The sequence below is a fragment of the Eubalaena glacialis genome, chromosome 5 (assembly GCF_028564815.1).
Source record: "Eubalaena glacialis isolate mEubGla1 chromosome 5, mEubGla1.1.hap2.+ XY, whole genome shotgun sequence".
In the NCBI taxonomy this organism is placed as follows: domain Eukaryota; kingdom Metazoa; phylum Chordata; class Mammalia; order Artiodactyla; family Balaenidae; genus Eubalaena; species Eubalaena glacialis.
The window spans coordinates 44,031,708-44,049,510 of NC_083720.1; the positions used below are offsets into that span (position 1 = coordinate 44,031,708).

Below are 17,803 nucleotides of genomic sequence, written 5' to 3' on the forward strand. Positions count from 1 at the left end.
CTTCAGTCTTTGTCAAGGCTAAATACACATTCTAGGAACACAATTTTCTAATATGTGTGTTAGATGAAGAAGGTTCTGTGGCATTTCAGGCAGAGGAAGCCTGTGCAGTACAGGGTCTGGGGAAGAATGACACCTTTGGGGACTTACATCAGAATGAACACTGAGAGTCACAGCTGGAATGGAAAGTGGGGTGCTGGTGGAAGAGACTGGAAAGATAGGCAGGGGCCAGGTGTGGAAGAAAGGAAGGAAAGAAAGGGAGGGAGGGAGGAGGGAAGGGAAAAAGGAAGGAGGGAAGGGAGGTGGGAAGGATGGAAGAGAGAAAGGGAGGGAGGGAGGAAGGAAGGAAGGACAGACTGTGGCTCTGCCCCAGCTGACCCTCAGGGAAAACGAGAAAAGGGCGAGGGAGCCTCGGAGGCTGAGCATTCTGGGTGGAGGCTGTCTTGGTCCTGCTGCCACAGTGCTTACCTTCTGCCATGGCCTTGATGTCATCCAGCACAGGGACCACTCTAGGTTTGAGCTGTTCGAAAATTCCGCCTCCCAGCAACAACTTAATATCTACATTCCAAGAAGCATAAGGGACAGTGAGGGTGGGGTCTCTTTCTTTAGTCTCCTCTTACCTCTCAGTCTCTTCCCGATGCCGATTTCGTTGCCTGGTTTAGTCTCTCCCGACGTGAAATCCCACTTTTCACTCCACACCCCGTATGGCCATGGACTCTCGGGCGGAGATTTCTTGGCACACTTCCAAGCCCTCACACCAGCTGCGCCCCCCGTGAAAACTTAACCACCGCAGACTCGGGGTTTCTTTGTACTAGGAATAGGTTCACCTTATCACCTTGATTCACGGCTGCAGGTGTCCCTAACCTCTCCAGCTGGACCAGGGTTTCTGAACCCGGGCTCCATCGACGTCGGGGGCCGGATCCGTCTTTCCTGTGGGACCTGCCCTGTGCGTTGCAGGGTTTTTAGCCACATCCCTGGCCTCTGCCAAAGGATGGGACCCAACCGGGACACTGAAAATGCCTCCAGATGTTGCCAGATGTCGTCTTGAGGGCAACAGCCCCTGGTTGCTAACCACTGAGCATGTGGGGACCAGCACCACCCACCCCTCTAATTCCTGAAGCCACTGGCTTCTCCGAGGGGCCCATATCTGTCTTTAACAGCAGATCGGACAGAGACCCAATTCTTCTCTCGCGTGGGGAGTGAAGAACAGGTGCCTGTGACTGCAGGAAAGCAGAAGCAATTTTATAATAAATGCTAGGCTTTAATGGCTGAGTAACAAACTACACGTTGTCAATAATGCTAGGGAATTACTGTTCTGCTTTCCCCCTTTGTTCACGCAGAAATTGCAGAAACAGCATACTACATTTCTTAGTCCATGTTTTATGGGAGATGGCCATAGCATCTTCTCGCCAAAACAAACACATTTGAGGCAACGTTCAATTTTACTCACTGTCCAGATCTGAGAATGCCCTTGCCTTTGTGGTGGTATACTGGTCCAGTACATAGTCGATTTGCTTAAAAAAAAAAAAAAAAAAAGATTACATGAAACCACTTCTTCTGGAGGTTTCCCAAGCCACAATAAAAAGAGATTTAACATATGAAAATTATCCTGAATCAGAGTGTTTTTTAAAAGAAAGCAGGTTCTTAGAGATATTTCTATTTTTTGGATGCTCAGACTTCTTATTGGCTTAAGAAATATGATTTCTTATTTCTCATGATTCTGTGGATTGGCTATGCCGATCTCCTGGTTGGCGCTGGCTTGGCTGGGGACAAATGGATCCCTCTCTCTATGTGGTCTCTCCTCCCAAGCGGCCAGCCTGGGTGTTTTCACGTAGTGGTCCCTCTAGCAAGAGGACAAGAGTAGACACTGCAAGGCCTTTGGAAGCCTAAGGTCAAAACTAGCACAAGGTCACGTCTACTTCATTCGTTTGGTCAAAGCAGGTCACAGACACATCCAAGATTTGAGGGGATGGAAAACAGATCCACCTCTTGAAAGGAGGAACTGCAGAGAATTTGACGCCGTGTGAAATCTACCACCCTAGGATCATTTTACTTAGCAGCTATTACTGACCTCTGCTGGGGCCACTCACCCTTCTGCCTACTGTGTCTTTGTGGGTCTGCTTCCCCACACCCTCTGCAACACTGGGTGTTACCACTTTTAAATAAAATAACTCTTGCCCATCTTCTTAGTGAAAATGTGCATTTTTAATTGTTCATTTCTCCAATTACTAGACTAAGGTTAACTTGCAAATGAAACAACGGACAAAGGATTAATCTCCAAAATATACAAACAGCTCATGGAGCTCAATATCAAAAAAAAACAACCCTATTAAAAAATGGGCAGAAGACCTAAATAGACATTTCACCAGAGAAGACATACAGATGGCCAAGAGACACGTGAAAAGATGCTCAACATCACTAATCATTAGAGAAATGCAAATCAGAACCACAATGAGGTATCACCTCACACCAGTCACAATGGTCAACATCAAAAAGTCTACAAACAATAATTGCTGGAGAGGGTGTGGAGAAAAGGGAACCCTCCTGCGCTGTTGGTGGGAATGTAAATTGATACAGTCGCTATGGAGAACAGTATGGAGGTTCCTTAAAAAACTAAAAATAGAACTACCATATGACCCAGCAATCCCACTACTGGGCATATACCCTGAGAAAACCATAATTCAAAAAGAGTCATGTACCACAATGTTCATTGCAGCTCTATTTACAATCGCCAGGACATGGAAGCAACCTAAGTGTCTACTGACAGATGAATGGATAAAGAAGATGTGGCACATATATACAATGGAATATTATTCAGCCGTAAAAAGAAACGAAATTGAGTTATTTGTAGTGAGGTGGACGGACCTAGAGTCTGTCATACAGAGTGAAGTAAGTCAGAAAGAGCAAAACAAATACCGTATGCTAACACATACACATGGAATCTAAAAAAAAAAAAATGGTACTGATGAACCTAGTGGCAGAGCAGGAATAAAGACGTAGACATAGCGAATGGACTTGAGGACACAGTGGGGAGGGGGAAGCTGGGGCGAAGTGAGAGTAGTATCGACATATATACACTACCGACTGTAAAATAGTTAGCTAGTGGGAAGCAGCTGCATAGCACAGGGAGATCAGCTCGGTGCTTTGCGATGACGTAGAAGGGTGGAATAGGGAGAGTGGGAGGGAGGCTCAAGAGGGAGGGGATATGGGGATATATGTATGCATATGGCTGATTCACTTTGTTGTACAACAGAAACTAACACGGCATTGTGAAGCAATTATACTCCAATAAAGATGTATTAAAAACAATTTATGATGTTTGGGACCAGTTATATTTCCTCTGTAAATCAATTATTGACATTCTCTGCCCAATTTTTTATAGACTTGTTAGAGCTCTTTCATATATTTTGAACTAGATAAGTTTCCCCCAAAGCCATAACACTTTAGTCTCTTTCCAAGATTATGAAAGCAATCCCAAAGTTCACCAGCCATGATTGCTATGTGTTTAACTTTGCCAACTTTTTAGGAAACAGATTTTACTTTGGCATCTTTAGAATGATAGGTAAAAAATATTATGAATTTTTACTCACAAACTGGGGAAATGAAGCATTTCCCTCTCTGCACAGGCTATAAAGCTGAATAAAGTTAGCTTCTATAATCTCAATATTAAAAATTCCTGCACTCCTTGCATTTTTAGTTCCAACCACATATTAAAAAACTAGTACCATATTTAATGTGTTGGCATTTTTTTAGAATATATTAAACCTGTAAGAACACATCCCTGTGTAAGGAAGCCCATGGATTCTGGCAGGCTCTTAGTGAATCTAATAGGATAGCATCCTTCTCTCTGCATGCTGGTACCCATTAGCTCAGCATCATATGTTTGATGGTTTCTGCTGAGAGGTTTTTATTTATTTATTTATTTAATTTTTGGTTGCGTTGGGTCTTCGTTGCTGCACGCGGGCTTTCTCTAGTTGCAGCGAGCAGGGGCTACTCTTCGTTGTGGTGCGCGGGCTTCTCATTGTGGTGGCTTCTTGTTGCAGAGCATGGGCTCTAGGCCTGCGGCCTTCAGTAGCTGTGACTCATGGGCTCTAGAGGGCAGGCTCATAAGTTGTGGCGCATGGGCTTAGTTGCTCTGTGGCATGTGGGATCTTCCTGGACCAGGGCTCGAACCCGTGTCCCCTGCATTGGCAGGCGGATTCCTAACCACTGCGCCACCAGGGAAGCCCTCTGCTGAGAGGTTTTTAAAAAAGATGTTCTGAATAGGCAAAGCATCAATGTGCTTCTGGGATACAGAAAAAAGGTGCCCTCAGGTCACCCTGTCCCCAGAGACAACTTCCATGCGTATGTGTGTGTGTCTCTCCTTCCCAAGGAATTTTACACATCTATACAGATATTAGCAAATAAGTTTTTATAAAACAGAAAGGTTTCATTACCAGAGTAACTTCAAGGAAAAGACGGGGAGTTAATGATATTGTGAAAAAGAAAGGACAGTGGCACCAAAGATATTTCTTTTTAAAAAAAGTCATGGGGCTTCCCTGGTGGCGCAGTGGTTAAGAATCTGTCTGCCAATGCAGGGGACACGGGTTCGAGCCCAGGTCCAGGAATATCCCACATGCTGCGGAGCAACTAAGCCCGTGCACCACAACTACTGAGCCCATGAGCCACAACTACTGAAGCCCGCACGCCTAGAGCCCATGCTCCGCAACAAGAGAAGCCACTGCAATGAGAAGCCCGCACACCGCAACGGAAAGTAGCCCCTGCTCGCTACAACTAGAGAAAGCCCGCGCGCAGCAATGAAGACCAACACAGCCAAAAATAAATAAATAAAATTGAAAAAGTCATGAGACCTTTAAAATGGTTAAGCACTTTTATAATAAGTAATATAATTATATGTTATACCTTAATAAAAGAAAAGAAATAAAGTAAAATGCAATAAAATAAAAGCACCAATTCTGAAATTATGCTTTGTACTCTTTTGAAAATCACTTGCTAGGCCTTTATTCCTTTATCTTTAAAATTAAAAGACAACACCTGTCTACAATGATTATAGGGTTTCCAGAAGGTCCAAAGAAGATTCCAAATATATACAGGAACTCCCAAAGGCCTCAAACACAAAGCAGCATGGGACATACAGATTGTGGTCCTTACCCCTGGAGTTGCATTCAGGAGAGTTCTCAAGTCGTTGAAATTACTTTCTGACAATTTCCGAGTCTTTTCAATGTGAGTCCTTATGTGTTGGTTCGCCACAAAACCATAGATGATACCAATGCTGCAGGAAAAGGAAAGGAGAGCATTTACTGTGAGAGCCATGGCCGTGTGGCCAGGTGCGGAGCAGCCCACAGCCGGGGGGAGGCGGAAGGTCTTCCTGTGCAGAGAACCCCTCCTCTCCAAGCCCAGCCCCTCCACTGCTACAGGCTTCCTGCCTCCATCCCATAATCCACCCACCACCAAATGTGGGCCACAGAACAAGACTCAGTCTTCTCAGGGAAGACACATATCCATTCAAGACACGTTGCTCTGTTAAATATGAGTCTTATAAATGGAACAATGTTCAGGAAATAGAAGTTACAAAGGTTGTAAGACAGGGTGTGGAATACAGTCCCACTTCTGTACAGAAGCGAATGTAGGTATACACTCTCCATGCAGGGCGTGCACACACACACACACACACTACATGCACACCTCTGCTCCCCTCAAGAAGACTGTCAGGAAAGATACTAAAATGATAAGAATGGTTTGGGCTTTCTAATGTTTTTGGTTAATCTAATTGTCTTTGTTAGCTACTGCATTGTCCGGGTTGAAAAGAAACGTGAATTACTTTAGCATTAAAATACTATATAAGCTGCAAGCCATAGAGTATATACCGTCTCCTTCCACTTTATGTGAAGTACAAAGTCAAACAAAATGATGGTGCTAAAAGTCAGTGGTTATATTTGGGGGAGGGGTGGGTAGTGGTGTAGTTACTGTGTTCACTTCATAGAAATTCGCACATATGTGCTTATGATAGGAACATTTTTCTCCATATAAAATGCACTTTAATAAAGAGTTTCAAAAACACTACATGAGGGCTTCCCTGGTGGTGTAGTGGTTAAGAATCCGCCTGCCAATGCAGGGGACACAGGTTCGAGCCCTGGTCCGGGAAGATCTCACATGCCGCGGAGCAACTAAGCCCTTGTGCCACAACTACTGAGCCTGCACTCTAGAGCCCGTGAGCCACAACTACTGAGTCCAGGCGCCTAGAGCCCGTGCTCCACAACAAGTGAAGCCACTGCAGTGATAAGCCCGCACACCTGAAACGAAGAGTAGCCCCCGCTCGCCACAACTAGAGGAAGCCTGTGTGCAGCAAGGAAGACCCAAGGCAGCAAAAAATAAATAAATAAATAAATAAATAAAAACACCACATGAGAAGCATCTTACATGAAAAGCTACTCTACATGAAAATAAAAACCATATTTTTCGAGCCATCTGAAATGTCTACATTTAATCATTTTAACAGCTCTTAATGTCTACTAATTACTGACAATCCCCTGACAAATCCAACTGGTTTGTTTTTGTGTCAAGGCCTTTAAACATTAAAATGTTACATTTAAGATTGCTAATCACCAAGGTCCTGTTGGATTTAGCCACTAGATGGCAGCAAGAAATTATATAAGCTCGTAACACACCCTACAGAAGTTACTTCCAGAAGTTAACAAAATTTTTAGTTTGTAATAAATTGTTAGTTTGTAGCCATCCAATGGAAGGTGTAACTATGTTTCTAGAAGAAAGTTTTGCAAATAATACGCAAACTTTGGCGGAAAAATTCTGATGCAGAATATGAATACTTCTGCTTCTTCACCAAAAGCAACATCTTCAGCATGATGCATTCATATATTTACAGGTAGGATGGCCAACTGTCCATTTTTGCACCAAAAGTCCCACATTCCCAGGAAACCTCTCAGTCTTGGGTAATTGGGGAGTCATTTGCCCCATTTCTGTCATGAGTCATTCCAAGGAGCATTGCTGGTCTGGTTACCAAAGGGGAAGGGGGAGAGGGATAAATTAGGAGGTTGGGATTTACATATACACACTACTATATATATAATATAGATAACCAACAAGGGGCTACTGTATAGCATAGGGAACTATACTCAATATTTTGTAATAACCTATAAGGGAAAAGAATCTGAAAAATAATATATATATATATCTATATCTATATCTATATATATCACTGTGCCATACACCTGAAACTAACATGATAATGTAAATCAACTATACTTCAATAAAAAAATAAAAATTTTTTAAAAGATAGAGAAATAAACCTATTTTCCCATAGCAATATTACATAGGTGCATTGCCTTTCCAAACTAATCCCCCAAAGTCTGTAACACAATGTTGCACAACATTTCTTATGGTTAACAAGGTGCAGTGGGGACTTCCCTGGTGGCGCAGAGATTAAGAATCCGCCTGCCAATGCAGGGGACACGGGTTCAAGCCCTGGTCCGGGAAGATCCCACATGCCACGGAGCAACTAAGACCGTGCACCGCAACTACTGAGACTGTGCTCTAGAGCCCTCGAGCCACAACTACTGAGTCCACGTGCAACAACTACTGAAGCCCGCGCGCCTAGAGCCCTTGCTCCGCAACAAGAGAAGCCACCGCAGTGAGAAGCCTGCGGACCGCAAGGAAGAGTAGCCCCTGCTCGCCACAACTGCAGAAAGCCCGCGTGCAGCAACGAGGACCCAACACAGCCAAAAATGAATAATAAATAAATTAATTTTAAAAAAAAACAAAAAAAAAACCCAAGGTGCAGTGGAATATGCAAGAAAGGAGGAACACGAGACTTGGGTTCTGGTCCCACAACTGCCACTATCTCATACTGTGTGAGCTTGAGAATGTCCCTTCCCTCTGTGAGCTTCAGTTGGCATCAAAAACTAGAAATTAGATTAGATCAGTGCTTCTCAGACTACAAAGGACAGGGGTACTGGATGTCCACAACGTGTCTTCGATTTTTTTTTTAAGTTTGGGTTCATGTTGATGATAATCTTTAAAAGATCTAATTAACAATATCCTCTGACATTTGAAAGGACCACCTTAGAATCCATTTTTGTTGGTCTTAAGTCTGCATTGGTATTTATGAGGCTGGCATTACACCAGAGCAATAATAGTTATTAAATGATTCACTCATGCAAAATAAGGCCAAACGACCCAAAATAATGACTTTGGAGTAGTGTCAACAGAAGGGGAAAAAAAGCTGAGTCATAGTAATGTACCTGGAGCTTTATTTACCACGCCAATTTTCAACCATTCTACACCATGACAAGTCAGGATCACCACCTGAATATACCTGCCCGCCAGAGGATTTCACACTGGGGGCCCTTGCTCTCTCCCCATCATGTCCAAGTTATTTGTCATTCATCATGCTCCAGACCCATTTTTGTCATATAAGTCAAAGTGAACTTGGGAAACAAACAGCAAGTCCAAGTCCACGTGGCTTTCCCTGAACCCCCTGGATAGGAGAAGGACATCTTGCCTTGAACTCCCAGAGGTCTCGCCCTGAAGTTCTGATGGGTTTTTCTCACTTCATACTCTATTTTACCTTTATTTCCACCTATGTTTAACTCCCCTAAAAAGAGGTGGAAACTGCTTCTTTGTCAACCTTGGGTAATGCAGGGTCTCGTGTCCATGGTGGGTGCTCAGTGAAGGCTGATTTAAGGACTGGGCTTTGTTTCATCTGATCCATTTAGAAGATTAGCCATATGTTCAGAATGTCCAAGTCAGAAACTATCTTTGTTCCTTTATTGAATAAATGCTGTTACTCCAAAAATCATCAATCAGTAAACACAGCATTGCAATACAATGCTGAATTTCAATACACTGTATTTAAAAGGACACATTTCTGTTACTCAGTTACAGATCTAATTAAAATGAAAGCATTAATCATTTTTAAAAAACTGTACTAAACAGAATTCTGGGATAGAATTTAGCAACTTTCAAAGCTGATTTTCACACTCATAACTCATTGTGAATTTTATATTTAAATTAAAGACAGCAAATTCAAATGCCTACACAGGCAGGCAGAAAGCATGAAGGGCAAAGTGCCTGGTATGGACCTGTGGGAGCTGGAGATAAAGATGGGGGTGGGGCAGATGCTCTGTGGCTCCAGTAAATGCTACCATGATAGCAGAAGACCAGATCTTCAAATTATTCACAAAAATCTGGGAATCTGGATTCATACGTAAAGTCTCCCATTTAAAAAATTTTTTTCCCATTTTTAAATATTAGCAACAAATCAAAGAAAAAATTTTAAATACTACACAAACCAGTTGATGGTCTCCATTTGTAATCCCAAATTTAAAACCCTTAGTTAAACACAAATAGAGAATTAAAAAGTTATTCTTTTTGTTGTTGTTGATTTAGACATTCCATATTATTCAATGTTCTTTTAAGTATGCACACAAAAAAATCACATGAAATTAATGTTTTGTTTTGTTTTTTTAAACACCAGTCAACTATTAGGATATGACGATAATGAGGGAAATTCACCTCACACAAAAAGGGAATAAAATTTCAATCAAATGATAGTCAAATGACTATCAATTCTCTGGCATTGACGCAAAAGCATTTAAGCTATTGAAAATTTTATGTAGTACAACAAAATCTCTTGAAATTTTTAGCAGAAGATAGGAATTTATTTTTATATTTTATATTAGCACTATAACTTCTGTATTTTATATGGACAGACCGATTTTCTCTACTTAAAAGTAAATACTTAAAGTTTTTAGAGTATGGCTAAACATTTAAAATTTGTAGCAGTTTTTTCTACCAATTTCTACTGACAATGAAATTAGCCGATAAGAGTCAAATAAATGCTCTGTCTGTAACTGATCTCTTACTTTTTAAAGATAATTTTTCAATTTCGATTTCAATTTTATATAACTAACTCTCTCATTAAGCAAGTCTCATGATTTTCAAGGCATGCTAGCTCAATTTCTTTTCTGGAAGCTTGTGACCTCCACACCAGGAATTCACATCACATTGCAACAAAAAAAAAAAAAAAAAAAAGTGAACTTTGAAAATAGCCATCTTCCTGAAAAGGACTGGGATTCAGTTTCACCACAGTAATTGGCAAAAGGTGACTTACCATACTGGGAAACTTAGAAATAACCTCTATTCTGGAGAAATAAAGGCACAGCTGTTCCTTTTTGTTGTTGCTTATAACCTTTTTGAAATTCTGAAAAATGCAGTGATGACAAATGCAAAGGAAAGGAGAGAAAAGTTGGCTTGTTCTGGAGTAAGACACATCTGCTTAAACAGTCCACAGTGAGATGTGGAAATGTAATCTTCTGCTGATGGTCAAACAGACTTACGTAAACATATGTCAACGTCTGTGGAATTCAAACACGTTGCAGCTGCCTTTGGAAAAGCTCAAACGGAAAAAGAATATGACCACATATATTCCACATATACTAGGGGATCGTTCTCATTAACACCTATGCCTTTCTCAATTAAAAAGAAAAGATTTCAAAATTTTTAATAAAATGGGATGGATGAAAAATCAAGACTACCTTAAAAACCAACTTCTTTTTTAATTGTAACAGTATACAGCCACAAAAAGGAACTGAGCCTGATAAAAGGCAAGTAGACTGCTCTGGGCTTCTGAAAGAATTTTTCTTAAATCATATACAAAGATTATTTTTTTTTTAAATTATTATTTATTTATTTATTTGGCTGTGTTGGGTCTTCGTTTCTGTGCGAGGGCTTCCTCTAGCTGCGGCAAGCGGGGGCCACTCTACATCACGGTGCGCGGGCCTCTCAGTTTCGCGCAGCCTCTCTTGTTGCGGAGCACAGGCTCCAGACGCGCAGGCTCAGTAGTTGTGGCTCACGGGCCCAGCTGCTCCGCGGCATGTGGGATCTTCCCAGACCAGGGCTCGAACCCATGTCCCCTGCATTAGCAGGCAGATTCTCAACCACTGCGCCACGAGGGAAGCCCTACAAAGATTATTTATCACTAGTATCCTAGTATCCAGATACTAGTATCACTAGTATCTGCTGAGGTCAATAGAAGCAGAGGCTAATACCTCGTTTTCTCTCTCTTTCTGCCTTCTAATTTTGCGGACATTCTTTCCCCTCTTATTTTATTCTAATCTTCTGATTTTGTGGACATAAGTTTCTTCTCCTTTTTATCTAATCATAATATGGAAATTTCTGTTTTCTCCTGGTCTTTTAATCTTCTTGGCTAGTTTTGATTACGTGCAAACAATTACTCATCTCATGCTGTTGAAGATACTTGCAAACCAGAAGGTGTTCTAAAATGATGACATCAAAATAGCTATTTAAATTAAAAAAAAAAAATTCAAAGCAAAGAAGTTTAAACTTCTAGTCTGAATTTAAAGTAAACAAAACAATCTCAAATACTACTCTTATTTAGAACTATTTATAATCCTTATATAAATTCAATGTATTATGTGAAATAAATTAGTTTAAATTTGTCACTTAGCCTCAAATAGTTGATCAACTTTGGTTTAATTGTACTGAAATTTAAAATTGTTATATTAATAAGTCTTACTCGGGTGGGGAAAATATCTTAACTGATTGTGTAGGAGGATAGAATCACAGATTTTTTTTTTAAAGAATTTTCTAAACTAAAATATACTCAGGAGAAAAAAACTTATCTAAATGTGTTTGATGGGTCTGAGTTCTCAAGAATAAAAGATATATTTAGCATTCATTTTATATAAAATGAAAGCCAAGTTTACTTCTGACATTGTAGCTTTAATGTTTATATATCTCTGTATTTAAAACCTCATATAAATAATTCAATCAATTCAGGGTGAACTATAAAGTGTATATTGCATAATTATATGTAATGCAAATAAAAGTGCAATTTAAAAATAGAAACCCAATACGGGACATATGCTCCATTAAAAAAACTGAAAGTCCATTATTACATATGTGAACATTTATTTGGGTAAATAAGTACATGAAATAAAGAATTTTCCTGAAGTTACATCATATGTATTTATATCAAGTGAAAATTCTTAACTTGTTAAATAAGTAATCATGCTAACAAGAAGCCCTAAGGGCAAGTATTTTCAAAAGACACTTTGTCACCTGAGCTTCATCTTTGATGTCTAGGGTATACAAAAAGGAAGACACACGGCTGTCCAAGTCTTTGGATGAATGAAGGATGTAAGTTTCAGGCTTAAAGGAAATGCACAAGGATCTAACTGGTCTTTGGGCTATAACCCACATTCTTCTGGTAGCTGGGGGGAGGTAACTACTCCCACAGCTGTAGGGTCTGTACATTCCTGAAAATCCTTCAAACACAAAGCAGAGAGACAGGGGAAATCTGTAATTACCACTGCCCCGATCCTAAGCTGCCTTTCAGAATTCAATGTGAAGAAGCAGTTAGATGCAAATTATGGACAGAGAGAACAGGGACACACAGGGAAACAGGAGAGAGAGAGACAGAGAAACCCACACCCCCATCTTGCAGATGAAACACGCCCACAAAAACTACCTGGTGGTTAAACAAGGGTGCATGAAATTAGCTAACACATTCACTTGGATCCTGTTTATAAGTATAATGTTAAGGTCTATTTTTTTTCTTTTTTAACGTCTTTATTGGAGTATAATTGCTTTACAATGGTGTGTTAGTTTCTGCTGTATAACAAAGTGAATCAGCTATACATATACATACATCCCCATATCTCCTCCCTCTTGTGTCTCCCTCCCATCCTCCCTATCCCACCCCTCTAGGTGGTCATAAAGCACCGAGCTGATCTTCCTGTGCTATGCGGCTGATTCCCACTAGCTATCTACTTTACATTTGGTAGTGTATGTATGTCAATGCCACTCTCTCACTTCGTCCCAGCTTACCCTTACCCTTCCTCCTCCCCGTGTCCTGAAGTCCATTCTCTACGTCTGTGTTAAGGTCTGTTATTTCACTATTTTCAGCAGAAGGATATCTGTTCAAAAAAACTGACTGCTCTGGAATCAGTGGCAGTGCACTGGCTTTTGCTTTTTGTGGGGATTTTTTGGTTTTCCAAATTTAATTTTTAGTGTACTTAATTCAGTAAGTAATACCTGAGTGTGGTAGATAATTCAAAAGAAACAAGAAGTCTGGTTGCAGTAAGAAGCGAGTTCGCTTCCCTGCCCTTCACAGCCACCAATATCCTTCCCAGAGGCAACTTGCCTGGCCAGGGTCTCGGCAATCCTTTCACATGTTCTCTTTGCAACCATAACCAAGTGTTCACATCCCCCTCCTTTTTTGTTTTTAATCACTGGTGTTGTGTTCTACACGTGGTCTGCAAACTGCTTTTCTCACTGCATCTCACTTGGGGACTGTTTCATATCAGCAACTCTAGAACTGGCCAGTGCTCTCCAATGGGTATATGGCAATATACCAATATTCCAATGAATGGTCCCCCAAAGCATACATCTCACCATGCTTCTACTGATGGCCACACTTCAAGAACTTTTCTTCTTGGGTTAGCAGCCCAAACTTCAAAAATTTAAATTGTTCTGTTTAATTTTGTTTAATTTCTGTTTAATTCTGTTTTCTGCTTAAATTCCCCAATATCAGTTATTCAGCAAAATTTGAAAGATCTTACTCATGGCTACTGAGCAACCGCGGTGCTCGGAGACACGTCAAGGAGAGTGTGACTGACACTCCTCGTTGTCTCTGGGTCTCCTTGAAGCCTAGCATTACTCATGTCATAGGCACTTTATTTCTGGATATGACACACTGATTGAATGGATGAGGGAATGTGGAAAGATGACCAAGTATCCCAACCAGGGGTCCAGTATTGTGAAGCACAATCCTCAACTGAGGAATCTGATTTCACAACTAAACTTCTTCGTCTTAAAAGCAGTGTACATCTAATCTGTCAGTCCACTGGAAAACTTATGGCAGCAGCAGGGGCTGCAGAAGAAACATCCTAAATCATGAAGTGTGCCCCAGACTTCAAGAGAGGGTTCCATATTATTTCCAAAAGGAAGTACACATTTAGAACCAGAAATATGCAAATTCTACAACTGGGTAATATATCACTAAAGTATAGGTTTCTGCCTCCAGATTACCCTGCAGAAACACTGAAGGAAATGTTTAACTAAAATGGTACACTATAGGAGCTGGATTTTTAGATTTATTTACGTATTATTTATAATAATTATTATTTATTTTTAACTCAATAATAGAGTCTTTTTTTTTTTTTTTTGGCCATGCCTCAAGGCACGTGGGATCTCATTTCCCCGACCAGGGATCGAACCCGCGCCCCCTGAAGTGGAAGCGTGAAGTCTTAACCACTGGGCCACCTGGGAAGTCCTAATAGAGTTTTGATGCTATGTTTTAAAAGTCACAATTTTGAAGATAATTCTCTAAAGAATCCATGAATGCTACAACAAAGGGTAATTACCACCTTCAATGGAGAGAAAGGCATAATGAACTGATTTCTTTCTCACAATAAAAGTCTTCATTTAACAAACTTGAAAAAAAAAAAAGACAGGTTCCAGCTTAATTGCAAACTCAAGAAAACTGGGTATATAGATAATGTTTTGGAGACTGGTTCAAGATGGCGGAGTAGAAGGACGTGCGCTCACTCTCTCTTGCGAGAGCACCGGAATCATAACTGACTGCTCAACGATCAGACAGGAAGACACTGGAACTCACCAAAAAAGATACCCCCAACCAAAGACAAAGGAGAAGCCACAATAAGACAGTAGGAGGGGCACAATCACAATAAAATCAAATCCCAAAACCGCTGGGTGGGTGACTCACAAACTGGAGAACAATTACACCATAGAAGTCCACCCACTGGAGTGAAGGTTCTGAGCCCCACGTCAGGCTTCCCAACGTGTGGGTCCGGCAACAGGCAGAGGAATTCCCAGAGAATCAGACTTTGAAGGCTAGCGGGATTTGATTGCAGGACTTCGACAGGTGTGGGGGACAAGAGAGTCCACATTTGGAGGGCACACACAAAGTAGTGTGCACATGAGGACCCAGAGGGAAGGAGCAGTGACCCCATAGGAGACTGAACCAGACCTACCTGCTAGTGTTGGAGGGTCTCCCGCAGAGGCGGGGGGCAGCCGTGGCTCACTACGGGGACAAGGACACTGGCAGCAGAGGTTCTGGGAAGTTCTCCTTAGCGTGAGCCCTCCTGGAGTCCCCCATTAGCCCCACCAAAGAGCCTATAGGCGGCAGTGCTGGGTCACCTCAGGCCAAACAACCAACGAGGAGGGAACTCATCCCCATCCATCAGCAGACAAGCAGATTAAAGTTTTACTGAGCTCTGCCCACTGGAGCAACACCCAGCTCTACCCACCACCAGTCCCTCCCATCAGGAAACTTGCACAAGCCTCTTAGATAGCCTCATCCACCAGAGGGCAGACAGCAGAAGCAAGAAGAACTACAATCCTGCAGGCTGTGGAACAAAAACCACATTCACAGAAAGATACACAAAATTAAAATGCAGAGGACTATGTACCAGATGTAGATGATGAACAAGATAAAACCCCAGAAAAGCAGCTAAATGAGGTGGAGATAGGCAACCTTCTAGAAAAACAATTCAGAATAATGATAGTGAAGATGATCCAGGACCTCAGAAAAAGAATGGAGGCAAAGATAGAGAAGATGCAAGAAATGTTTAACAAAGACCTAGAAGAATTAAAGAACAAACACCTAGAAGAATTAAAGAACAAACAAACAGAGATGAACAATACAATAACTGAAGTGAAAAATACACTAGAAGGAATCAATAGCAGAATAACTGAGGCATAAGAACGGATAAGTGACCTGGAGAACAGAATGGTGGAAATCACTGCCACAGAGCAGAATAAAGAAAAAAGAATGAAAAGAAATGAAGACAGCCTCAGAGACCTTTGGGACAACATTAAATGCACCAACATTCACATTATAGGGGTCCCAGAAGGAGAAGAGAGAGAGAAAGGACCTGAGAAAATATTTGAAGAGATTATAGTCGAAAATTTCCCTAATATGGGAAAGGGAATAATCAAGTCCAGGAAGCGCAGAGAGTCCCATACAGGATAGATCCAAGGAGAAACACACCAAGACACATTTAATTAAACTCTCAAAAATTAAATACAAAGAAAAAATATTAAAAGTAGCAAGGGAAAAGCAACAAACAAGATACAACAGAATCCCCATTGGGTTAACAGCTGATCTTTCAGCAGAAACTCTGCAAGCCAGAAGGGAGTAGCAGGACATATTTAAAGTGATGAAAGGGAAAAACCTACAACCAAGATTACTCTACCCAGCAAGGATCTCATTCAGATTTGATGGAGAAATTAAAACCTTTACAGATAAGCAAAAGCTAAGAGAATTCAGCACCACCAAACCAGCTCTACAACAAATGCTAAAGGAACTTCTCTAAGTGGGAAACACAAGAGAAGAAAAGGACCTACACAAACAAACCCAAAACAATTAAGAAAATGGTCATAGGAACATACATATCAATAAGTACCTTAAGTGTAAATGGATTAAATGCTCCAACCAAAAGACAGAGACGGGCTGAATGGGTATGAAAACAAGACCCATATATATGCTGTCTACAAGAGACCCACTTCAGACCTAGGGACACATACAGACTGAAAGTGAGGGGATGGATAAAGATAGTCCATGCAAATGGAAATCAAAAGAAAGCTGGAGTAGCAATTCTCATATCAGACAAAGTAGACTTTAAAATAATGACTACTACAAGAGACAAGACACTACATAATGATCAAGGGATCAATCCAAGAAGAAGATAAAACAATTTTAAATATATATGCACCCAACATAGGAGCACCTCAATACATAAGGCTAACACTAACAGCTATAAAAGAGGAAATCGACAGTAACACAATAATAGTGGGGGACTTTAACACCTCACTTACACCAATGGACAGATCATCCAGACAGAAAACTAATAAGGAAACACAAGCTTTAAATGACACAATAGACCAGATACATTTAATTGATATTTATAGGACATTCCATCCAAAAACAGCAGGTTACACTATCTTCGCAAGTGTACATGGAACATTCTCCAGGATAGATCACATCTTGGGTCACAAATCAAGCCTCTGTAAATTTAAGAAAATTGAAATCATATTAAGCATCTTTTCCGACCACAATGCTATGAGATTAGAAATCAATTACAAGGGATTTCCCTGGTGGCACAGTGATTAAGAATCCACCTCCAATGCAGGGGACACAGGTTCAATCCCTGGTCCAGGAAGATCCCACATGCAGCGGAGCAACTAAGCTGAGCAACTACTGAGCCTGCGCTCTAGAGCCCACAAGCCACAACTACTGAGCCCATGCACCGTAACTACTGAAGCCTGCACACCTAGAGCCCGTACTCTGCAACAAGAGAAGCCACCGCAATGAGAAGCCTGCGCACCACAATGAAGAGTAGCCCCCACTCGCCGCAACTAGAGAAAGCCCACGCACAGCAACAAAGACCCAATGCAGCCTAAATAAATAAATAAATAAATAAATAAACTTTAAAAAAAATCAATTACAGGGAAAAAAACATAAAAAACATAAACACATGGAGGCTAAACAATATATTACTAAATAACGAAGAGATCACTGAAGAAATCAAAGAGGAAATCAAAAAATACCTAGAGACAAATGACAACAAAAACATGACAATCCAAAACCTATGGGATGCAGCAAAAGCAGTTCTAAGAGGGAAGTTTATAGCAATACAATCCTACCTCAAGGAACAAGAAAAGTCTCAAATAAACAACCTAACCTTACACCTAAAGGAACTAGAGAAAGAAGAACAAACAAAACCCAAAGTTAGTAGAAGGA

The 17,803-nt window shown here is 40.9% G+C and overlaps 1 protein-coding gene across 5 annotated transcripts in view; it reads right to left on the reverse strand.

Moving 5' to 3' along the window:
• Window positions 1–17,803, reverse strand: part of PROM1 (prominin 1) — a 111,297-nt gene that overhangs the window by 38,161 nt on the left and 55,333 nt on the right. For all 5 annotated transcript variants that reach the window (XM_061192117.1, XM_061192114.1, XM_061192113.1 and 2 more), the window contains 3 exons: window positions 5,149–5,269; window positions 1,448–1,511; window positions 466–555 (listed from right to left, as the gene is read on the reverse strand). In XM_061192117.1, the coding sequence (XP_061048100.1) occupies window positions 466–555; window positions 1,448–1,511; window positions 5,149–5,269 (275 nt within the window). The remainder of the gene's footprint in view (window positions 1–465; window positions 556–1,447; window positions 1,512–5,148; window positions 5,270–17,803) is intronic.